This window comes from Varanus komodoensis, unplaced genomic scaffold (assembly GCF_004798865.1).
Source record: "Varanus komodoensis strain SLA01 unplaced genomic scaffold, ASM479886v1 scaffold1, whole genome shotgun sequence".
NCBI classification, from domain to species: domain Eukaryota; kingdom Metazoa; phylum Chordata; class Lepidosauria; order Squamata; family Varanidae; genus Varanus; species Varanus komodoensis.
The window spans coordinates 78,013,338-78,037,798 of NW_025335268.1; the positions used below are offsets into that span (position 1 = coordinate 78,013,338).

At 39.7% G+C, this 24,461-nt stretch overlaps 2 protein-coding genes across 8 annotated transcripts in view; one reads left to right on the forward strand and one right to left on the reverse strand.

Annotated features, from left to right (window-relative positions):
* GPM6B (glycoprotein M6B) overlaps positions 1-20,725 on the forward strand; it is a 99,623-nt gene extending 78,898 nt beyond the window's left edge. For 3 of the 4 annotated variants that reach the window (XM_044430775.1, XM_044430756.1, XM_044430765.1), the window contains 6 exons: positions 6,910-7,096; positions 8,572-8,728; positions 14,288-14,459; positions 16,473-16,546; positions 18,472-18,537; positions 19,253-19,455. In XM_044430775.1, the coding sequence (XP_044286710.1) occupies positions 6,910-7,096; positions 8,572-8,728; positions 14,288-14,459; positions 16,473-16,546; positions 18,472-18,537; positions 19,253-19,333 (737 nt within the window). In that variant the 3' untranslated portion in view covers positions 19,334-19,455. Of the gene's footprint in view, positions 1-6,909; positions 7,097-8,571; positions 8,729-14,287; positions 14,460-16,472; positions 16,547-18,471; positions 18,538-19,252; positions 19,456-20,575 lie in introns of those variants that run through there. The other variant, XM_044430782.1, reaches the window with a different exon arrangement.
* A 649-nt stretch (positions 20,726-21,374) lies between these two features.
* OFD1 (OFD1 centriole and centriolar satellite protein) overlaps positions 21,375-24,461 on the reverse strand; it is a 51,263-nt gene continuing 48,176 nt past the window's right edge. For all 4 annotated transcript variants that reach the window (XM_044430715.1, XM_044430726.1, XM_044430736.1 and 1 more), the window contains one exon: positions 21,375-24,172. In XM_044430715.1, the coding sequence (XP_044286650.1) occupies positions 24,124-24,172 (49 nt within the window). In that variant the 3' untranslated portion in view covers positions 21,375-24,123. The remainder of the gene's footprint in view (positions 24,173-24,461) is intronic.

Below are 24,461 nucleotides of genomic sequence, written 5' to 3' on the forward strand. Positions count from 1 at the left end.
ATATATCCATGGAAATAAGTGGGAAAAACTTGCTTTGGATGCGTGTGCTGGTGGGGGCAGTGTATAAAAAGCCTTCTATCAATCTTTAGAGCTTCCTCTTACCCTGAAAAGAAGCAACTGAGATGGCAGTGATAACTCTGAAGGAGCTAGAGATCTGCAGCAGAAATGAGAAAAAATCTCCAGGGGACAACTGTCCTCCAGATATTCTGCAGAACTGAGCTTTAAGGAAGAGTGGTGAGAAGGAAGCCATTACTGAAGCAAACATATTTGGAGTTAGCAAAAAGGCATGCAGGACAAATGTCAAACATAGGGAAATGTTCTCTGGCCTGATGAGACCAAAACTGAACTTTCTGCCTTTGCTGCAAATGTGCCAGAGTGTGGCGCAAAGCCAGTCATTCTCCTTGCCCTGAGAACTGCTGGAGACGGCATCATGCTGTCGGCATGTTTTTCTTCGGTAGAGACTGGGAAACTGGTCAAGTTAGCAGACAAGACGGATGGAGCCAAATACAGAACAATGCTAGAGATATTCTGTTTCAGTGTGCAGAGGATCTGGGACTGGTCTAGATTTCACATTCCAGCAGGATGATGACCCTAAACACCCAGCCAAAGTAACATGAGAATGGTTTAAAAACAACAACCTGAACGTCTTAAGAGTGGCCAAGTCAAAGCCCAGGTTTCAATCTGATTATGAGTGGCAAGATTTGAACGTTTCTGTTCACCAACACTTCCCACCCAACCTGACAGAGCTTTTGCCAGGAAGAATGGACAAACACTGCAGGATCCAGATGTACAAGTCTGACACAAGACTCATACAAGACTGACTGCAGTGCTTGCTGCCAAAGGTGTTTCTCTCAAGTTTTGGGGGGGGGGGGGGGGAGGTGTAAATACTCTTGCAACCAACAAATAGCACTGTTTGTTTAAGTTTTGTGCCACAATACATTTTTTTTTGCATTTTCACTGTGATCAGTGCCAATTAAATCCATTTTAATTTCAGGTTATGACATAGCAAAATGCAGAAAAGTCAAAGAGGGGTGGGGTAAATAGTTCTGCCATTCTCTTTGCAGCCCACAGTGATAGGTTCCAGCCTTCACAGTATTCTAATGTCTGTTAAAATGTATATGTTTAACCAAGCATTTGCTGATTTTAATGCCTAGCTGTACTAAATGTCCTGTTTTGTTGTAGAATTGATTTTTCTCTCAATTCTAATTGCTGTTTTAGTTAATTTTAGGCACCATGCTGGAATCTGTTCATGAAGGGTGGCATATAAATACTGTGATAATAACGTAAAGGAAATGGGGTACTATACGCAGGAAGTGAGAAAGGACATGGTGGAATAAAAGAGGCATATAGTGGTGAGCTCTAGGGTTGAACCAAGATGTCATAGTATGACTAGATCAGAAACAGACTTTGTAGATATCACCTTCTAAGAGGTTTCTCATATTGGAAAGATTGTGCATGACCATGCTTCTCATTTTAAGAGACCCTACAGTTTTGATATATCATGTGTGCACAATGATATGCCTTTAAATTTAATGCTTGAAGAAAGGTAACCTTCCCCCCACCCCCCTAGATTTAACAACTGTGTGCATAAAAAAGATCTGGGAAATAGAACTTTGTCAAAAGTACAAATCTTCACTTGCCATGCATTACAACATTACAATGCTCATACTAATTTCATGTTGGAGACATTTAACAGAACCAAGTACCAAACATGCATTACAACTTCTTGTGAAGTAATATGGCTGATATCAGAATTTATTGGAAGATAACTGGACAGAAAATTTTCCCCAACATTATTACCTCATCATACAAAGTAAGGAAGCTGTTTTCAGCCATGCTGCTGAAGAAACTATTTGGTATATCATCACCATCCTGAGGGATTACTTCATCTTGACCATTTTTTCAAACGGATGGTTAAAACCTGCTCTTGTGGTCTCATGTTCACATTGTAGCTCAAACTATGCTGCTGCTGGTGTTGGTGTTGCTGTCAAACAAGGGATTAGCTTCTTGCATTAGTTAGTTGAAGCTGGCATTGGAGTCAGTATTGACTGCAAGCAAGCTATTTTCTTAATTCCATCATGTTTCTTAAGACCTATTTCATAGCACAGTGAATGTAAGATACTAACTTATCAATTGGAACAGTATCTAGCTCAGTGTTTGCAGCTGGACTTTCTTAGGTTGAAATAGTCACATTGTGATTATTTGGGACAGCAAACAAGGGTGTCAAGACCGAAAGTGGGATTGGGCTGGTTTTGGACTGGTGGAAAAGCAGGAAAGGGAACATTCCTTGTGTAGTACTCAAATATCAATTCTGCTACACAACCAGAAATAGATGCAGCAGATTCGCAGCCCCGTTGGGAACACATGCAAGTAGAAGGTCAGCTCTGCATCTCATTCAGGGGATGCCTATTGAGCCTGCCAATCTCTCAAGTACAAGAATCGTGGGACAAAGGAGAACAGCATCAGTGAGTCAAGTCATGGACCACAGAGAATTTCATTCCCCAGTATTTGGAGATCTGCTCGTAATTTAATAATATACCTTACTCATATATTGTCAGCTGAAGATTTCTGCTAGTCGTTGAGATTGTGAAACAGTGATCCTCCATTGCTGGTTTGATTAAACTTTTATGAATACTGACACCATTAAGATCATTGCACCTGCAGTTGATGATATACGACCCACTCCTAAACAATTTTATTTGGCTCTAAAGCCATTGACTGAAACTCATTTATGCAACTGTTTTGATGAGGCAGTGACTTTTATAGGATCTTTTGGTTGCTCTTATTATTAAATATTCATTATATTCTATGCCACCTAGTAGCCAAAGCTCCTATCTCTTGACCCTGTCAAGAGAATAACTCAAGGTTTTGCTAGGGGTGAGCAGTCAGAGAGCATGTAGGCATGCCAAGCAATCTGTAGTGATACAGTACACCAAAACGACTGTGTGATTTGGTTCTTCCCTGTATCTTGGAAGACCTGAAAAGACAAATCTATATGACATAGTTGATGATATAGACATCAGAATAATAGTATTTATATCCATTATGGGTATAATATCAGAATATTCATTGCTTTATTGCCTTGCTCATCTTATGAGTGTGTATTTGTGGTACAGGATTGCTGTGTGTCCCCAAGTTGTGGCTATGAATTTTATTCAGTTAATGGGCCCCCCATGTACAAGAATTGTCTGGGCTGGATTGGGTAGCCTGAAGGTTTTAAGCATCCTGTACACACTAGTTTCCATGTAACTTGGTTCCTGTTCTTTTTCTTGAATTCATGTTCCTTAAAAAATGGTATGCATTTTATAGTCTTTATCCCCAAGAGAATAATCTCAGTGCTTGTTTTTAGCTGGCCTCCTTCTGCGAGTGTGTTAAATCTGAAGCCAGGTTTACCATCAGCTCTGGGCAAATCATTGAGCTGTTATTAACCTGCTTCCATGGTAACTGCTGCTCACAAGCCTGAGGACAAAAAATTGTTTTTATTCTGCTGAGCTGCACAAAAGGTTCTAGTGATGCTTTAGACAAAATGGCCATTGAAAGCCAGTTGCATTGATGGGTATCTGTACTGCACAGCTTAAGTTATTTTACTCTGGTACGTTACAATAGTGTTGAACACTGCCAGTGTGCTTTCAAATTCAATTTTTAACATTTTCCACCATTTCAGCAGGGGGGTAAAGAAAGTTATTGATTCCATTTGTCCTTTCACTTTCAGGGTAAAGTTTTCCCGTGCTCAGAATGGAAGCTATATTCTCCTCTCACTGACTCTGCTAGCATCTGTTGTTCATGCTTCCTGTTTGCCTGGCTTTGCACTATGGTTCTGTGCTAATGCAGCAAATGTGTGTGTGCAGGGGGGAGGGGGAGTCCTCTGTGTTGCAGCCCTGGAGCAGAACACCAACTTCTTTAGCAACGCAGAATGTATTACAAATCCCATAAAATGTAAAAATGGGCGCTGCTGGAATGGGTGTACCCAATCACAGTAATGTATGTGATGGAAACTGTGTGTAATATGTTTCAATTTCTGTGTAAATGTGTCGGGTAGCAAATAATCCATGTGCCAAACTTTTTTATTCAATTGCTAATAATGTAGGGCAAAGGGTTTGAGTATTGTGAGGCATTGTTTTTACTGTTTTGCAAGTACAATTTCTCAGAATTAGTGATGGAAAACCCCTCATTGCTGTTCTCTGAGATTGGCTCAGAATAAACCAAATTTCGCTAGGGTGGGGGGGGGGCAAATAACTTGATTTATTCTGCGCAAATGTGAATTAAATGACCCTGTCATGTCCCCAGTGTGAGTTCTCTCCAACACTCTGAACATCCAGCACCAACCATTTGTAATCATAATAGCATCAAAACTATGCTATTGGTTAAGTGGCCTTGAGCAGTCAAGCAGTTTGGCAATGTAAGGACCTGTTCAAGACCAAACTTCCTCTTCTTCTGCAAAAAGGGGGCCACTAGGAAGGTTCACATGATACAGGACCCTATCCTGCAAAGAAGCTGAGTGATGTGGGTTTTTGTGGAACCACCCAAGGTGTACCTGACAAACAATCCAACTCACCACGCTTTGTTCTTACACTGTGTTCTCTCTTGATCTTCCAGCCACTATCCCAGTGACCATAGCAGCAGAATCCATCTAGCTTCCCCTCATCCCCATGCCAATTATAACCCCCGTGCCAGCATTTTGCTTCCGCAGAGCATAAAAAAGTGCATTTGGCTTGCCTTCTACTTCTTCAGGCCAAAGAAATGTGCACAGATGTCTTCATCACACACACACATGTCTTCTTCAGTTGCTTGCCTGGTCTGAGGAGTGTCAGAAAGATGGAGGGCACTGAGAAATGCTAGTTCGACACTAGAAATTGGCAAGGTCAATTATATTGATTTTAATGTCCCTCCTGTCCACTTTAGGTGCACCTAATCTAGCATTTTTCTCCATTGCTGGTGCTTTCTAACTACTAGGCATCTGACATCTGCACACTGTTCACTCTTTAGCATCTATGCAATCTGCCTTTGTCAATATGTTAGCATTTGTCAGCTGAAACTGTAGACCAGGCAGGACTCCATATATCAGTGCACACTTGTGCAACTGTAAAAGAGCCCCTCAGACTCAGATACACACGTGGGGGGAAAAATTAAGCACAAAAAAGAATATGATGAACCAGTGACAGTAGTTTCTAAATGCCACTTGTGCATTGTCATTGTGGCAGCTATGAGTGTGATTGCAAAGAGGAGCAAGAGGTTTTTGCTACTCTTACCAAATAGCTTACTAGCTGATCTCCACAATTCACAATGAAATTGCTCTGCTAAGAGCACAGAAACCCATCTGGGTTGACAAGGTAGCTTGCTGCTCCCAAACAAGTCACTGTAAAGGAAATAGTCCAAGTTCGGATGACAGGACCATCCACTTGAGGCCTATTACCTGCAAAGGGTTGTCATGTTGTGTGAACCCAGTCACGGTGAACATATGAGCAGCAGAGGAGAAGGAAAAAGGATGATGAGAAAGCTTTTACTGCCAAGTCCAAACCCAGTTCCCTTACACCTAGCAAAAGTTCTTTATTACCCACACCTTCTTGTTAAAATACAAGACTTCCAGAGGAACACGTGTGGACAACAAAATATGCAGACTGCAGTGATGTCTGCAAAGGGACTGCAGTGATGTCTAATGAAATAATAATGCATTTAATTTAGTTAACAAACTGGACTTTTAGTATTCCTTTCTGCATGAGCCACTTGTAAACTTGTTATCTTAACAGTGGTTGCCCTATATAAAGTTATATAGAAGAAGAATGGGTGGGTGGATGGTTAAGAACTACCTTATCCTGTGCTACACTTTGAGGTCATCAGCAGGGGCTGTTCTGAAGTACCTGCTGCCAAGGAACGGATAGGCTGGTGAGTGCAAGGATGAGGAACGTTTCAGTAATGGCCTTGCGCATCAGCTTGTCAGGCCCCTTCTTGGCAGGTCTTCAAGAGGACTTTGAAGATCTGCTTGTTTTACTTGCTTTTTTGTAATTTGTGGACTGCATTTGATAAAAAGAATAAAACTCATAAACAAGCTTGAGAGAGATTTCCTGGATTTAGACACATCTGTACACTATCCAAATTTGATTCTTGAAGGAGCCCTTGGTTTTATTTATTGTGCTTCTCTAGTGTTCAACGGGCCTCACACACATTTTATCTCAGTAATTCTTATAAAAACATTGCAGAGATATACCAGCATAGTTGTCCCCCTCTTGTCGAATAGGAACAGAGGTTTCCTAAGCTACTGGGTGAGAGTGGCTTGCCTAAGACCATGAGGCAGAATTGATAGTTCAGACATGATTCGAACTGGAAATTTTGAATTACAAAAGATTGGTGTGGCACACTGAATCTGTTTAGAAGATTTTATTTCATGCTTGTTCATTATAGTAGAAGTTAATGCTGTATCTCATCAAAGACAGGCTGTTTTCTACTGCATCTTTCATCAGCTTGTTTTATGTGCAGCCATTGCTTTGCATCCAGTTCTGACTTTGCAGAAGGCTCTTCTGCGCAAACAATTTGGGGCATCCAGTTACTGGCTTTTCTTCCTCTGCCCTCTGCCTGCATTATAACCCTTTGTATTCTGGAAGGGCTCCACCCCAGGAGAAGCCTGGGGGTACAGGAGATTTCATTGAGGATCTGGTGCAAATAGTACCCAGCCTGTGCAATTGGGAGCATCATCACTCTTACGCTTTGTGGTCACTTATATAAAGTGGGAAGTAATTTGGCTAAAGTAGGAAGTGTAGCCCATTGACTTTGAACACACAATTATACTTTATTTATTTGTATTGTTAAGGCTTTTCCCCTTTGCCAGTTAAACCAACCAAGTTATGGGGTCCTCATCACTCGCTCTTGCACTTAAATCAAGTTGCCTTTGTTTTCCTTTTCTCTTCTGCTTAGGTTGCTTTGAATGTTGCATTAAGTGCCTTGGAGGAGTTCCATATGCTTCGCTGGTGGCAACGATCCTCTGCTTCTCTGGGGTAGCATTGTTCTGTGGCTGCGGCCATGTGGCTCTAGCTGGGACCATCTCTATTCTTGAGCAGAGTTTTTCCACAAATGCAACGGACCATGCTTTGTTATCTGAAGTGTAAGTATGGAAGCACAGCTCCTGCTTTCCGAATTCAGTTACACATTTGTTTCATTTGTAAGTTACAACGGTCAGTGTTAATTCTGCAAGTAGGGAAGTAAGAGCTGCTGGCAAAAGTGAAAATGGGCATAAAATCTGAACAATCCAACTCAAGCAAACCTCTTTAGGAATTTCTAGGGAATCTTAAAAATGGTTAATTTGGGGGAGATGGAAGGGGAGGAGTGGGGTTTGCTCTGTTTGAGATTCAGCATTCATTTCAAATGTCTTGTCTAATTCAACAGAGAAAAGAAAACCAAGAGTAGCAATAAATCTCCAAGAATGCATAGTAACTCAGCTTCTTAGCAACTGAAGGCAAAAAAGTTGTCACCAGGAGACTGCAGGCCACTAAAAATATACTGTAGATGTACACAGGAAAGAAATATTGCTAAAGCTAATGACAAAATAATAACAATTATCATTAAGCAATTGCAATTGAAGTGATCATGAAAGTATTCTTTAGGTGGAATTACACATGGAAAATGCAAAATGGGCCATGAATTCAGTTTACTATCCTGCAATAAAATAAATCATATTTAACATCAGATAGCTGATGTCTGAGATGTGCTAGTTCTCCTAGCCAGTATTTTCTGTTGATGACCTGTTCTTTAACAATTAACCTCCAGTCAGTATTTTGTAATCTTAAATATGTTGCGCCTTCTGTGTTTCAATATGGACAATGTTTGTCTTTCTTCTTCCTCTTTATAAGCTCTTAAATATTTGAAAACTGTTAACGGCCTTCCCTCCTACATTTCTGTATGCTAGTCCTACATAATTCCTTCAGCCTTTGTCTCATGTGATTTGCTTTCTGAACATTCTGTATTCTTCACAATCTCCGGCCTTTGCTGTGGTGCATAAAAATGAAGTTTTCTGAAAGGGCACATCGGTGTTCTTAATGCATTGGCTTAAATGACATACTGATTTAGAATGGTCAGTTCAGTGAAGAACATTTTTAAAAAGCCATATCTTAAAGGACTGTTGTGAGAATGTGGGGTGAGGAAAAAGTGGAGAGAAGAGGAGGTTTATGTAAGCCTCTCTGGGTTCCTTGCAAAAGAAAAAGGGTGAGATATAAATGTAGTAAAAAGAAAGATCGAATCACACTGTGCCTTCAGTTCTCCCATCAAGCACTCTTAATCAGCATGATGACCTGAGATGTTCGGAATGCACAGGCCAAGGCAATCTCAGGAGTCTGACCACTACAGGTGCAATACAAAACAGCCTGTCCGGGTCCAAAACATGCAACCTAAATGCGACTATGGCCCAAGGCAGAAAGGCTCATCAGTAACACCACATGTTTAGTATGATGCCACCCTGTCTATGAAGTTACTGGTAAGAGGTTCACTCTGCCCTTTTGTTACTGGTTCACCTTTCTGTAAGGTTACGAAAGAGAGTGTATTTTACATGGCAAAGTTTAACTGTTCTGCTTGTTTCCTTTTTAGAATAAAACTAATGCAGTATGTGATCTATGGAATCGCATCATTTTTTTTCTTATATGGAATTATTCTTCTGGCGGAGGGCTTTTATACAACAAGTGCTGTGAAGGAGCTGCATGGTGAATTTAAGACGACCATCTGTGGTCGATGCATCAGTGGAATGGTGAGTGTGATGGAGCTCTACAGATTACACTCCTAGAAAAGCGGACAGTGGTTTCCTGTTTATGCGTTCAGCTAATAAATTGAATTTGGAAGGTGATGCACAACTTTTCCATTGTGAGATAACATTCTGCAGTTACTGTAGACTTTTGTTTTAGTAGCTGGGCTCATCACAAACCATACTGCATTTGGATATGCCTTCTTGATGCAGAGTAACACTACAGGACGAGTCCGTGATAATCCACTTGAAAAAGAAGGCATTTTTATATGGGTGCTGCCATAAAGAGAAGGTTGAGAATTGGTCTTTAACTTCAGCTGTTACACTTTAGATTAGTCTTCCATGAAATTCTTGAAGTTATAAGCAAATGGGTTCAATTTAATCAGTGCAAATATATATAGCATTGGTTACTTGGACTTCCAAAAGGCTTTTGACAGGGTCACTTACTTTGACTTCTGAGCAAACTTAGCAATCATGGAATTAAAGGCTGGAGGTGGGGGGAGAAGTTCTCATGGATCAGTAAGTGGATGAAGAACAGAAAGCAGAGTGGGAATAAGCATTAATTTCTCCCAATGCAGGGATGTAACTAGTGGGGTCCCATAGGGTTCTGTATGAGGACCAATACAATCTAGCCATAAATGATCTGGAATAAAGAGCAAAGTGGCTAAGTCTGCTGATGACACCAAGCTTTTTAGGATGGGGAAAATGCAAAGGGATTGTGATTATTCTGTCCGCGCTGGGAGAATGGGCTTCAAAACACCAAATGCAGTTCCGTGTAAGCAAGTGTAGAGTCAGTGCAAGTTGGGTTAAAAAAAAAATCTCAACTGCAAGTGCAGGCTGATAGGATTTGAGGTAAAGAAGGCAAATGGGTGACTTTGGGCCAGTCAGACTCTCAGCCCAACCTACCTCACAGGGTTGCTGTTGTGGGGTTAAGATTGAGAGCAGCAGGAGAGTGATGTTAGCCACTTTGAAAAGTGAGATATAAATTTAATAAATAAATGAAAGTGCCAAGTCCCTAACCCCTTTATACAAATCTTTAATGTAAGTGCACTTCAGTGTTGTGTACAGTTTTGGTTTCCACACCTGAAAAAGGACATTACTGAGTTGGAAAATGTGCAGAGAAGGGCAACTGAAATGAATGAATGGAGCAATTCTCCTGTGAGGAAGGGTTACAACAACTGGTATTGTTTAGGTTAGAAAAAACGATGAGTAAGGGGTAAATGACAGAGCTGTTTAAAATGATGCATGGTGTAGAGGAAGATAAATTTCTTCCTCTCCCATAATACTAGAGTTCAGGGTCATCCCATGAAGCTGATCATTGGCAGATAATATAGAATGGTAGAATAGTAGAGTTGGAAGGGGCCATGAAGGCCATTGGGTCCAACCCCCTGCTGCTGTAGGATACCATCCCACTCAGATGACCAGTTTCACCTTGAATGTCTGTAGTGTGGGAGATCCCACCACCTCCCTAGGCAGCTGGTTCCACTGTTGTATTGCTCCGACAGTGAGAAAAGATAAAAAGGAAGCACTTCTTCACAGAGGAGGTTACGTTATGGAATTCACTGCCACAGGAAGTAGTGACAGTGACCGATTTGAATGGCTTCAAAATGTGATTGGACATACTCATGAAGGAGGAGGAGGCCCGAAGTGGCTATTATTAGCCTTGCTGGCTGTGTGCTGCCTCTGTACATCTGTTGCTGAGAAGCCTGGACCAGCAGAACTCTTGTACCAGTCCTGCTTGAGGGACCCATGCAGAATGCTGGACTGAATGGACCATTGGTCTGGTCCAGCATGCCTTCTGTGTTTATGTTCTTAATATCTTGGTATGCCTTTCCGTCATTTTGGTAATAGCCAAGTCCTTTGTTTTACACTTGGGCGAAAAGTTATGCAATTCACGTGCTGATCAGTTGTTATTTCCCAACACAAAAACACAAATCTGCTATTCTTCATTCCATGATTACTTCAGCCAGTTTTTCAACAATGGGAGCCAAGCTTTAGAAATGGCTCTTTTCCACCTGACCTATTACCACATCATGCTTATTATTTAAACAGACGGCATCGTTATATTGCAATACCCTGGCAAGCATTTCTACTTTTCCCGGACCTCAAATACCGCAGCTTTTTCCTGCACTGGCCCATGCTGTCCCCACCCCCAATTCTGCATGTCCTTCATGCTTCTCTAAGCACTGCAATCTGCTTCATCGACACACCATCTGCCACAGCTCTGTTCTTGTCCTCTTATCCCTTCCCCCAACTCATACCTTGTAATTCTATAGCCCCAGGATACACGTGTTCCTCCCTTGAGTGTCTTTCCTTGCCATCTAACTAGGGAGGATCAAGTGTTTGTCAGCATAGTACAATAATGAGCAAAGGGGAGAATGAGTCTTTTTCTACTAGAAACATAGCAGCTCATCTTGGCTTCTTACTAGGCAAGGAAGCAGCTGACCGGCTCAGAGGGTTCTCTCTTGCCACTCACTTCCTACATTCATCCAGGATATTGGCACAGCAGTAGGATTCTCTCTTTGAGAGACTGACGGCAGCTGCCTAGATGCCGTTTGCTAGGCTTGCCATTATTTAATTTTTAAACTTGGGATGTGAACTGAAATCAAACAACCTGTCAGAATTCCTGTAAGTCCTCAGTACAGCTAAAAATCTGCAAATGTTAAAGTTTAAAAGTTGCAACCTAGCATGTAATCAGCAGTCATTGGGTTGTTAAAACTTAATATTTAGGAATGAGTGATCTTAAACTGAATTCCTGATTGGGCTGTAAAATTAAAAGAACACCTGCCAAGTTCTGAACTTGTTACATTTTAACTTTTAGGTTAAGGGTTAGTTGAGGTTTGTAGAATTATATTTTATTCCAGGTTAATGTTCCCAAATCTTATTGAACCATTCCACTTGGGTTGGGGTGGGGGGGTTGGGGGGTTGTCTTCTAGTACTTTGCCAACAATATAACATACTTTTCTGATATTTTCTAGATACAGTGTGCTTAACATAACTGAGAAGACATATTATGGGGTGTAATGGTGACTGCAACTGGAATATCTCATAACATGAATTCCATTTTCTAAAATGGAAATTTTTTTTTTTTGCAACACCATTATATAGGGTTCAAAATCGTGTGTGTGTGTGTGTGTGTGTGTGACAGAGCCAACATTTACAATTTCCCATTTGATTAATTTTCCATATTATTTGTTCTGCTGTGTTGGTGTGATATGTCAAGAAGTTGTCCGTCTATGGCAACCCAGTGGCTGAAACCGTCCAAAATGTCCCGTCCTTCACAGACCTGCTTGGCTGTTCTAAACCTGAGGATGTGGCTTCCTTTATGGTACCAGCCCATCACCTATTTGGTCTTCCTCTTCTTCTGCCTTCTTCTTTTCCTAGCATGTGTTGTATACACTACTTCAAAACTATTTCATATCATTCAAAATGATTGTTTTGGCAATCTTGAATCATACATTTTTTGAGTTTCCAAGTCACATTAGAATACAATTTATAGAGATGGGGTTGTTTAGTATCTACGCATGCTAGCTTGTGAAATTTCAATTTAGGTCAACCTGTGTTGTATTTTGGATGTTGTGGTAATAGGAAATACCTTATTTTCAGATACAGTGAGAGAAATTGCTGGGGGGGAGGGGATTTTTCATGATTTTGACAATACAATTGCAAAATAATATGTTAATGATCCCTTATGTCTGGGTCATGTTCCCATCACATGTTAATGTCCCTAAGCTGTTCATCTAAATTAATCAAATCATCTTAAACTCAGAACAGTTGTACAGGTGTAGGCAAACTGGTGCCCTCCACAATTTGACCACTGACCATGCCGGCTGGGGCTGATGGAAGTTGCATTCTGCACATCTGGAGAGCTCCAGTTTGTAACTACGTTGAAAGGCATTACTATTTGCACACTTGGGCCTTTTCAAACTGTGTGAAGTGAGGGGCTGGTGGAACAGATTAACAAAAAAGAAAACTCCCGAAGCTGCAGTTTGTCCAGGGAAGGAAGCTGTGAAGGGATAATCATCCCCATACCCTGACTCCTTCCAGGACCGCCTTTCCTTCCTGTCCCTCTGGTCCTATTTATATATGCAGGCATATGTGCATACAAATATGTGTATTGTTTGGCTTGTTGGCTTGCTTTTCTAATGGGATCTTTCGAAGTGTATTTATTCTGCAGGGAATTAAAAGCTTATCTTGTTTATTTTCAGTCATTAAAACAATTACAATTATTTATTAGTTGTGACAGTACCATTTAGTATTTAGAATACCTAAAGCATTTTTCTCCCTTGTATATAAACATGAGTCATGACCAATGGCCCATTAGTTCAATACTGCCTTCATACCAGGAATGAGCAACTTGTGGCTCTCTGGATGTTTTGGCTACAACTCCAATCAGTTCTAGCCAGCACGGCCCATTGTGGGGGATGATGGAAACTGGGAACCAAAATACATGTAGGGCAGAAAAATTGCCCAACCAGGGTATGCACTGACAGGCAATAGTTCTTCAAAGTTTTTCCCAGCCATGCCAAGAGATGCCGAATCCTGTCCATGGAAGCCTGTGCTCAGCTGTTGACCTTTCCTTCCATGATTTCTTCATGCGCTTCATGTACAAACTGTTCCTTTGTATTTCAGTTGAAGTCAGGCAGATATTTGCTATTCCCTACCTAGCTTATAAAACATATATCAATTTATTTATGCTGTTAGTCGTCCAGAGACATTTGTAATTGGACGGCATACAAATTTCATAAACAAACAAACAAAGGAAATTTTTAAACCTTTCCTAAATGTATTCTTCCAAGGAATTGCAACTTTTAAGTAAACCATAGTTGCAAATCACCAGATTGTCTTTAATAGAGGGACATCATTTATCATCATCGTGGAACAGATCTATTGCATGTTTTTGTCTATTGTTTTTTCTATAGTCAACTTACCTTTTTGACTGTCCATATGTGTATGTGATTAAGTTAATCAGCTGTCTAACTTCCATTTACATTTAGTTATACCAGTAAAAGGTAAGCAAAGGTGTGTAGACTTCACCTGTTGATACCTACCATTCTCTTAATTCATTGTGATACTTATCCAGATTTCTTTCCTATAAGGGGGATAGAAGGGTCCTCTACTACCTTCTTTCACTTCCTTAAGAGGAAATCTGCCTTGTTGAAGCAACTTAAAATCTACCTATTTAGTGACTATGTGTAGCTAACAGTTACAAGCTTTGTGAAGAGCCAATTTGTAGCTAATGCTTCAGGACACTTTTTAGACTTTCAAGCTGAAATCAGGGTCTCCTTAATAAATCCTCCAGGAGTGATTATTACAGTTTAGTAAATCAATATTGCTAATTATATGTAGGTGAGCAAAGGTTTATAATGATGTGACACACATTTATTATCACAGCTGTGCCTAGGGAAGGAAGAAAAGATCCAAACTGTTCCCCTTTCTCGGATTTTAAGTTCTAGAATTGCACGTGTGTTACTTTCAAGGAGTAACTTCCAACTTCCTGAAGTTACTGGAATGACTGAAAAATAGGATCTCTCTGTGAAATCTATGCCTGTCTCTTCTTCACAGTTTGTTTTCCTCACCTATGTGCTCGGGATAGCTTGGCTTGGTGTCTTCGGCTTCTCTGCTGTGCCAGTCTTTATGTTCTATAATATATGGTCAACTTGTGAAGTCCTCAAATCACTCCCAGCAAATATGACAACTTCAGCAGACCAGATCTGTGTGGATATCAGGCAATACGGTACTCATTTTAATCCTGATTAAATGCTTATCCTCTTTCCTTGGCCTATCTTCAAGAGGGTAGTCTTAGCCTTATGAGATGAACTGAAAAGCAACCAAGTGTGGAGTCTCTGAACATGTCATTTACTTTTTCAATTAATGCAGATTACACTGACCTCTTTCCAGATGCATCCAGTTTAACAGTATTTGGCAAGTCATTTATTTAAAGTGATTTTGTGGCAGTTATCCGCATTACGGTATCAGGCTTAATAATAAAACAATCAGCAACCTAAACTGCTTAGGCAAGCCTGACCCCATCACCAAATAGCGAAAAATTATCTCAAACCAGTACACCGAAATAAAACCTTTAGCTACATATCAGCATATTCTTACTGTTACATAATTTAGTAATTTACATAACTGAATTATGTACATGGTTGTGCACACAAGTTTCATTTTGAACATTGTATTTACTAATGGACAATAAAGGCAGAATTAAAGCCATAAAGAATACGTGAGGAAATAGATAAAAAAATTATCCCTCACAGTCACAGAAGTTCAGATCAGATATTGCACAGATTATTCTGATCTTTATATAATTAATGGTCAGTTCCCTCTCTGTACATTTTGTCAGGGACAGGAACAGTGGTGGGACTGATCACTACCAAGGCAGAAGGGATTACATGAGGGAAGGGAAGTGAACACATTACTAAAGTTCAGTCTGTTGGCAGCTGGAAGTTCCACCCAGCTGCCAGCTGATTTTTATGTCTTCTTCAGTACCTAAGCTTTTTAGTATCTCTGAGGTCATAAGGGCTGGGCACTTTCTAGTATCAATAGAGATTTCCAGTATTTTTCAGAAACAATCATATTTTTATTTTGGAGAACATATTAAAATGAGGGAAATGTGCAAAACATTTTGGGATGGAGAAAGGTATGCACTTTTCAAATAGAGGTGGAAACAGAGATCTTTCCTCAGTATCATAAATTATGAGATATGACCTATCTCTGTGGATTCACAAGCAAACAGTCATTTCACCAAAAATCAGCCATGCAAGGTCTTGAACATTTGGGAAAGTCTAGCTGAAAGCTCGGTGCATGTGGATAGTCTGTAATTATTGTGAAGGTGAAGATATTGATGCATGAAAAGGGCTATAAAAATTAACAAATGGAATCTGAAAAAAAGTTGCAATCTGCTCCTTTTCACTGCTCCAGAGAGTTGGCCATGCTTCCTCCAGGATGCTTCATTTCATTCTGCTGGGAAATAATCAAATTAGACAAAGTGGTAACTCCAGAAATGGGAAATTGTATCCGATACAGAAGATTAGAGTTATATTGTTCAGGCGGGTTTATAAATATTCCTTCAGTTATTCAGGACAAAAAATTGTGTGTGGTTTGAAAGCATGAATTAACATCTGGTTTCTCAGAAGTCATGGAGTTCATAGTATACCAGCAAATGTCTAATAAATAAATTGTATCAGAATATGCACAAAGCTACAGTATCTTTCTAAAAGCCCTGAGAAGATTGCTGCTGCTAAAAGTCTTACTTTGGAATACACTGAGCAGCACCGGTCGCATGCTGAAAAGGGTGACACAGGAGAAAGAGAATAACTCATGTAAGTTGAGAAGGGACATATCTGACTTGTGTTCTTGTAATTGGTCGTAATTGCAACTTCAGCTTTCTTAACTTTAGGCAAATTCTGAAACACCTTTTTCAGCACTGCTGGCATTAAGCACAACATATGACAGTGTCCGTAGCGACTGAAACAACAATTTGTCCGCCATATGGAAACCCTAGATCCGAGAACATCTCTTGGCAAGGAAAATTTATCCTGGATGTCGGAAGAGAACACACTTAAAATTATTTTGTACTTGCTAATGCCAGCTCCAGATTGAACTGGTCAACGTGTGGGTGCATGGTAAAGGAACACAACTTGCATGTAGGTGGGAAAGGGAAATAGATTGCAGGAAGGGAGAATGATGTCAGCTATGTCAGCGAACAGCATCATCTTTTTTTCCCCTTATATTTTAACTTCAGGAATCATCCCTTGGAATGCTGTACCTGGCAAGGCTTGTGGATCAGCCTTAGCAGAAATGTGCAACACACCTGAGGTAAAGGGGAATTTCATTTCCAGGGCTTTCTTTGATATTTCGACAACTAGAATGTAAGACTTAGCCCATGGCCTGCTAACAGTGAGTTTTTCCTATCCATGTGAAATATATAGCAGAGCAGGAGTGAGAAGGCCTTTACCTCTAAGAGATTTATCAAGATCGCCTATGGGATATGTAGTGTTACTGGGAAAGTCAGTTCTACCGACAAGCCAGCAATCAACCAGTATTAAGACATCACTTGCATTCAATAAATGCAGAAACGAAAGTGGAGCTCTGAAAAGATGCCGTGTTTCATTTGTATGGTTGGAAGTTCATGTTGAGTTAGCAGCATCACTCACTTAAGCAATTAGTTTAAGTTTGATGTGTGTAAGTAATGAAACACTCATTCTAGAGAAACTGAGCATGTTTGTCTTATAGTACTGCCTTCCAGATGCACATCATTGTATTAACTGAGTGATTGTTATTGGTTAATCACCCAACCAAAGTTACCTGGGTGATAATTTAATACTTTAAAAATAAAATCCATGTAATATCAAGAAGCAATAAAGCACAGCCCATAACCCAAGTAAACTTACTGTTGGCTGAAATAAAATGACCTAATCAGACAACTGAAACCATCTGGTAAGGCCTTAAAACACATCCCATCACAAAAAGCAAAAGCTTACCCAGAAACGGGGAACACTTTTTGCCCCGCACCACCTCCCATTTTGCAAACCCTGCCTTGGGGGTTGGGGTGGGGAGAACTGGAAGGAAATGGAATCCTTTTATTTCCAATCTGGGCTAAGATGGAAGAGGATTCTCTTGGGTGGAGCTGCACACTTAAGTTTTGTGCACTCAGCTAGTGCTTATACTCCTGCAATCAGCGGCTAAGTCCCCTCCTTTCCTGTGCTGCTTGCCACCCAGTTGAGATAGCACGCTGGCGCTTTGACAAGATATACCTCCATGAGCCAGCTGTCTCTCTGCAAGACAAAGGAAAAATGGGTAGGGCAAGCCAGACGATGTCAGGGAAGGTGTCCAACATCTGATGTCATCTAGATGGCCAGGCAAAAGAGGTTCCCTGCTTTAAAAATGTTAAGATAATGATTTAAAAAGCTTGGGGGAGGGGGGAAAACTTCACTTAATGCAACCCCCGCCCACACACACACCCATATAGGTGCCAAGCAAGTCTTTCTAGGAAAAGTATTCTACAGCTGTTCCTCCATGCATCGGACTGAGCAGGCATTTGCAGAATGGCCTCCATTGATCATAGGGCTCAGATAGGTACACTAGGTATTTTTAGATAGGGAGATCTCAAACCGGTGCAGGACATAATACACAAGACCAGAATTTGAGTGTTGCTCAGAAACAGGTTGGGAGGCTATATAAAAGTAGCCACTAACTTCATCTTCACTCTTTCCCCTACCAAGTAGGTACAGAGATGGTTGAATCTCCTTGAAATGGCTCTAGATGTAGTCAGCTTCAACCAAGGCTGGTGGATGCAAGACTTCTCCCCCACTCCTCCTGGCAAGCTTTCTAGTACCCTGAAAATGCTACACATTCTAGGAGTCTTTCTGAATGGGTGGTCTGTAGTGCAGTGGAGAAGGAGATGCTGAAAAATCAGACAGAGATGTTGTCAGTGAATGTCCACCTGGATTGAATCCAGTGTGCATAACCTGGTTTTTGCTAGGCTTTTTCCATGCTATCACATCATTGGCACATTTAGACGTGGGAACCCAGCTGTGAATAGGGTCAGTTTGCAGTACCTTAAATTGGGCTGGCACAGTCTTCAGTGTGTCCCAACAAAAATAGGTATTTGATGATGCAGCGGCTCATGAAATCTGTCATTCCTCCTTCCTTAATATAGTTCTAGCTTCTCAAGAACTGTATTAAGGTTTGGGTTATGTTCCATGGAATCCCTTAAATGAGTATTTTCTACTTTATCGTAGTTCTATTTGTCTTACCACCTTTTCATTGTGGCCTGTGCTGGAGCTGGTGCTACCGTCATAGCACTGGTAAGTACCATCATCCACTCTTTTCTAAATTAACAATATATTCCTTTTAAAGATGTAACCATTCAAATATTACTTAAAGTAATAATTTTTGTGTTTGTTGGCACCTGGCTGTAGTTTTCTCAGGATATTCCAAAGAGCAGGCAAGTCCTTACATTTCCCAATAAAGCTTTGCATCAAAGCAAGCTTTGTAGTAGTTTTTGTTCTTTTGTTTAACTTCATCATGCTGCATGGCCGACAGCTGGTATTTTCTGGTAGAAACATTTAGTCAGTAGAATTTCCCAGTATTAGGCCATTTCAGAACTTCCTCATATTTCTGTCTTACTTTTTAAAATATCTTTTCAGGAGAATGACATTTACTTTTTTCCTCTGGATTAGTAAAGCATGTTAAAGTAGCTTATTTAAGCTGGCCATATTAGAAACAGGGGGATTAACAGTGAAACCCAATACAGTTGAGAAATGGCTGCAGCAACTAGCTTTTAATTTTATGCCAGCCAAATTCATATGAAATGCTGCTTACTGATGTCCTTTTTGCTGCAGCAATGAGCAATAACCCTACACAGCTTATGTAAAGAGGAGCGACAGCCATTTTTGCCATAGTTCTCATTGGAATCCTTACCTGGCACAGTATTCATTTTGATTCTAACACACAGAACTGCCTAAAAGGCCTGAAGAATTTGTTGTCTCTTATATGCTGTATTTTGTTCTCTTCCACCAGCTGATCTACATGATGGCTACCACATATAACTATGCTGTTTTGAAGTTTAAGAGTCGGGAAGATTGCTGCACTAAATTCTAAATTGCATAAGCCCAGTAAAGAGCTGCACTGTGTAGCTTGAAATACCACTGACACCCTAGACTAAGAGTCTAGTTTTCTGAAGTCTGTTACAGTCAATTGTAAATAGCATCAGTAAACATCTTTAAGCATTTTAGATTAATACAAATTATTTCTTGTATATGAATAACTGTGGATGAGATCTGGCTATTTTCTATACTATGAGGACTCAGTTATTTTCAGTGATGTTGTAAATCATCCTTTTAAAGGAAGGAGAGCTTTCATTTAACATCAAGCTTTTTTAACAATCATCTCTGAAATGATTACTGGATCAATTAAGGGCCTATAATAAGTTATTTTATCTCTGCTGTTTACTAATCTGAAAAATAATAAAGGATCTGTTCTACAATAGAGAAAACACAGGATACAAGCTTGATTCTTGGTTACTGCCTACCCAATTAAAATGTTGGCCAAGTGCTGTTCCTAAATAGTACATTCACATCTTATTTCCACTGTATAAAACAGAAATAGAAAAGATGGCCTCTGCCATCAAGGCCAACTCTCTAACAAAAGTTGATAGATGGAGCTTTTATTAGTCAAATACTTTGGGACATGTTTATGGAAAAATATTTTCATTCGTCGAAATTTTCAATTAAACAACATTCCAGTTAATTGTCAATTCAGAAAAAAAAGGCCCAATTTTAGCTATGGCAGGAACACACAGCCAGATTCCTTTTCTTGGTTCTCAGTTTATGAGAAAAAGCAGATATCAAGGCTTTGGGCTAGTAACTTATTTCTCATCAGTCAACACTCAAAGCACAAGTACTGGCCAAATGGCAAACATTTTTATATTGAAAAATGGTAATATTCTTATTTTTGCTCTAGTAAATATAGTACACAGCAAGTGAAAGAGGTTACTGTACAAGTTTCTTTAATCTGAGGGTGGGTAGAAAAAGCAAAGCGAAGGAACTATACCACAAATTTTATCTTTTGAGTTGCTCTTCTAGGCTTCAGCATGTAAACTTGCAAAGTATTTTCAAAGCTTTTTAGTTTCTGTTCTTTTTGCATTAACTGCTTTTGTTCCTATTTCCTACTAATCTTTGCCAGCTACTAGAGTGAAGCATGCAAAATTCTGGAGAACTTTCAAAATAAGCTTCTCTGCCTATTTTAATAATCCTGTAGCATAACCTTTTTATTAATCTTACTAGCTGCCTGCTTTGCCTCTTGACATGCTCACTAGCCATCATGCTCACCCTTCTCTTCCAGATCCACTTCCTCATGATACTGTCCTCTAACTGGGCCTACTTAAAGGATGCAAGCAAAATGCAGGCTTACCAGGATATCAAAGCAAAAGAAGAACAGGAGCTTCAGGATATCCAGTCTCGGTCCAAAGAGCAACTCAATTCATACACATAAATGTTTGCCAGAGTCCCTTTTCAGAAGAATTTTGTAGCTCTGACAAATCATCAAGCAGCTGCTCTGCAGAACAGATGTATGTCCAAGCAAATACAGAAGTAGAAAAACTTCACATTCATGCTCCTGGGCCATGTCTATAGGGAAAACTTACAGTGGACATCCCTCATTCCTTTTAGCACTGAGTTGGGGTGGGCTGGGGGACAGTCCTCATTCTAGGCCACTTTAAAACAAAACAAAACAAAAACAACCTGTTACCAAGTCAGTAATCACAGAAGAATTGCTGAGGGAACAGACTTCTTCCCAAACAAGACACCACAGTTGGTATGCAGTCCTACAGTGACCAGAAGATTTTTAAAAGACTGTACATAATTAAACAGGTGTAAGTAACTCAGATTCTAGTTCTCGACTAGATAGTTATTCCTTTTATTCTAGTTATGCTTATTTGATACAGTTTCAGGAAGTTACAAATCAGCGTATCCAGTTTCTTACTAAAATGAAAACTGGATTTTGTGGACTAAATGCCAGAAGTGTTATTTCCTGAGCCACTCCCTTATCAACGATGCTGTAATGAGCCACTGTTGTTCTACTGCACTTGTTGGCGTAAGCTGGGTGCTGTTGCACCAAATTTGTTTTTAATTGTAAACTGCAATTGTTTTATGGAATGTAGATGGACCCTCAGATAAGAATAATGATCTCCTCCTCTGAAAATAAATGTCAGCTTTGCCTTAATGTTTATTTTCTATAAATGTCTTAAACATTTATATAGCAGTGGGAGATCATTATCCTGTCTGTATTTTATCAGAGCAGAAAGTGTTACCTTGTGGAAAAAACAGAAGTTTAACTGTTTCAAGTGAGCAGATGAGAATTTTTAGAATTTAAAAACCCATAGCCATATGGAGCACAGGTCAACCACCCGTCTCAATTTTGGTGCTCGATACATTTATAGACAGTGTTTATTTTCTCTGATAAGAATTGTGTTCAGTAAAATATTGGGTGCCATTTTAAAACTATTTCCCACAAAATTTGCCTTCTAACATTTTCAGAAACATTCAGTGCTAGCTTGAGTACTAGTGATGGTATCTTTGGTGTGCTATTTTTAAAATATATATATATATATAAATGTTGGAGAAAATTAAAGTACATCAGTGCGTTTTAAATCAGTAAAAAGTCAAGTCATACATCTGTTTGGAATGTTTGCTGAATATTAAAATCTTCCTTTTGACCACTCAGCAGTGTATAAGGAAGGAGGTACACATTTCTTTATGAAGGTTACAGGAAAAATATTAATGTGGAAAAAATTTCAGGTATTACCTTGCATCTGAGTTTGTTACATGCCTAATCTTTTTTTTAAGAGGCAGACTCTATATAGAACAGAGAAAATAGCTTAGTGTTTGTTTTTACCTGTTGCATGAAGGAAACAAATTTCTACAGCAATGCAGGAGATGTTCTTTCTAGTCCAGTGTTTGCATTAAGGTAACAGACAGTGTCTTAAAGCCTAATTCTTTTCTAATTCTATGTAGCTATTACTGGGAGTTTTTTGAAGTTTTGTTGAAGTAGTCTAATATTTTTTATGTAAAGAGCATTCAATTTTGCTATGTATAAATTTTTGTAACCTAACCGTGAATCAATATTTTCTATCAGTGCCAAGGGCTTCCTGTAGTTATTCCCAAGTGTTACAATAAATATTTGTAGATAATAGAACCAATGTTCGTGTATACTTATTTTAAAAATTCTCTAAGATAAGCAGCCGCTTTCTAATGTTTGAGTGGCACACAATTAGAAGTTTTGTATGTATTAAAAACTGTGGGTAAATAAGATGATCTTTTTCCGCTTTGCTTTTTTTTTGGAAAAGAATCTTTACCAACTCGAACTACCACATGTGGTTCTTATGTAGTGACCTTCTGTGTGGGTATTCTAGAATGGGTTGGAATTTCAAATGTGTGTGCTGGTTGAATATCTGTCAGAAAAAACAAACAGGGTGGTATTGCACTGTAGAGCTTTTACACTTGCAACAGTCTACGTTTCTAAGATATGAGAAAAAAATTCAAGCTGCTCATTTGCAAAATCCTGTTTTCAACATGTTTCAGAATGGTAAAGCAGAATGTTTTGTCTCTGAAGAACTATGTTCCTGGTGAAGCCTGTTAGGAGGAATATGCAAATCAGAGGAGTGCCCTCTCACCTCTGGATATGCTCAGGGACAGATCTGAAATCATCTGCAGGAGTTCTAATTTTAGAGGAAAAAGGTCAACGGTATGACCTAAGGTATAATTGAGTCTGCAAGTCAATCCTCTGGAACTGTATGAAACAAGTTAAAATCAGCTCTTCCACAATACCCAACCCCACAAGCTTTGTAATTATCTTTTTGAAAGCAGCTCTTATCCACAACAAGAGTGTTCAGCCCATTTTTCATTTTTGTAAGATACTGTACAGGTTAGCTGCCTTACAGTACAGTCCCGTGGCTGCCTGAGATTGCCTGGGGAGTGGGGAGAAGACAGGTTTATTTGGAACTCCACTTCTCCTTGCAGCCAGAGCTATACCAGCCGCCTTTCCAACTAAAAGCTGTGCCAGGGATGAAAAGAGGAGGGTGGGGCTGATGGCATATGTTGTATCCTAAACATCTCACAAGCCTCCTTTCCTTCCTTGTGCAGCACTTCATCTAGATGGCTGAAAAAGGCTGCCTAGATGAAAAGCAAGGTGTGAGGTGCAAGGGGCTGAAGATCACCACCACTGTACTTCATGCCTTGCATCAAATACATGTAAGCTTCCATGTTCAGAGGCTTCTGTGTAGTAAAGGGAGAGACCATAGAACTGCTGTTAGCCTCTCTGCAGCTGGAAAAACAAACCCATGCTAGTTGAAGCAGTTGCTTGAGGAAGCTTTTACTCAGTGCACTTTTTCTGCAGTATCTAGTAGTGAGGATGGAGCAACATTAACATCAAGTGAATGTATTTAGATTTAAATACTATGAGCTTTAATAGGAATAGTCACAATTACATATGCTATTTTTAAAAAAGCACTTGGCTCCATATTTGCTCTTGCCCATTTTATAAAAATGCTAAATAAAAATATGACCTTGGAAAAAAGAAAACATGGATATATTTATGGAAAATTTTCACCATTTGGAAGCACAGTCAATAGTCAATAAAATAATCCTAGGATTAAACTGCCCAGAAAGAAAGAAATCAAATTTCATGACATAGGGAATATATTTGATCATCTGCAAGATGAATTCTAAAAAAAAATATCATTCAAATAGATTTAAATGGAGAAGCACTCTTCTTTGTTAATTACTTTGCAACTGGAACTGTATTATGCAGGATCAAGCTTTCTGCTGCCTTGAGCTTTCGCTTCTATAAATGAGTCCGTTTTTAATGGTCAGGTAGTTACTGGTAGCTGATGTTTACCAGAAATCTTCATCTCCTTCTTCATCAGTACCTGCAGCACTAAAGCTGAAGAACAGATAACAGATTTAGGGAAAAGCTCCTGCAATGTAACTTGCATTTTTTGTGGGAAGTCCCATCTCCCTCCCTCATGCTTTTCTTTCACCCATGGAATGAGCCTTGTACTATTAAGTGCTATATAGCTTAATAAAAAGAGCAGCATTATATCCAACAAGACAACATTAATTGATTTGGAGGTAAAGCTGTTCTTACATGAAAGGAATGTGTTCTTATCCAGGAGCTCCTATTTGTGGAAGAAGTGATAGTACCCCACCCCCTGCTCCCCACAGCTCCCAGT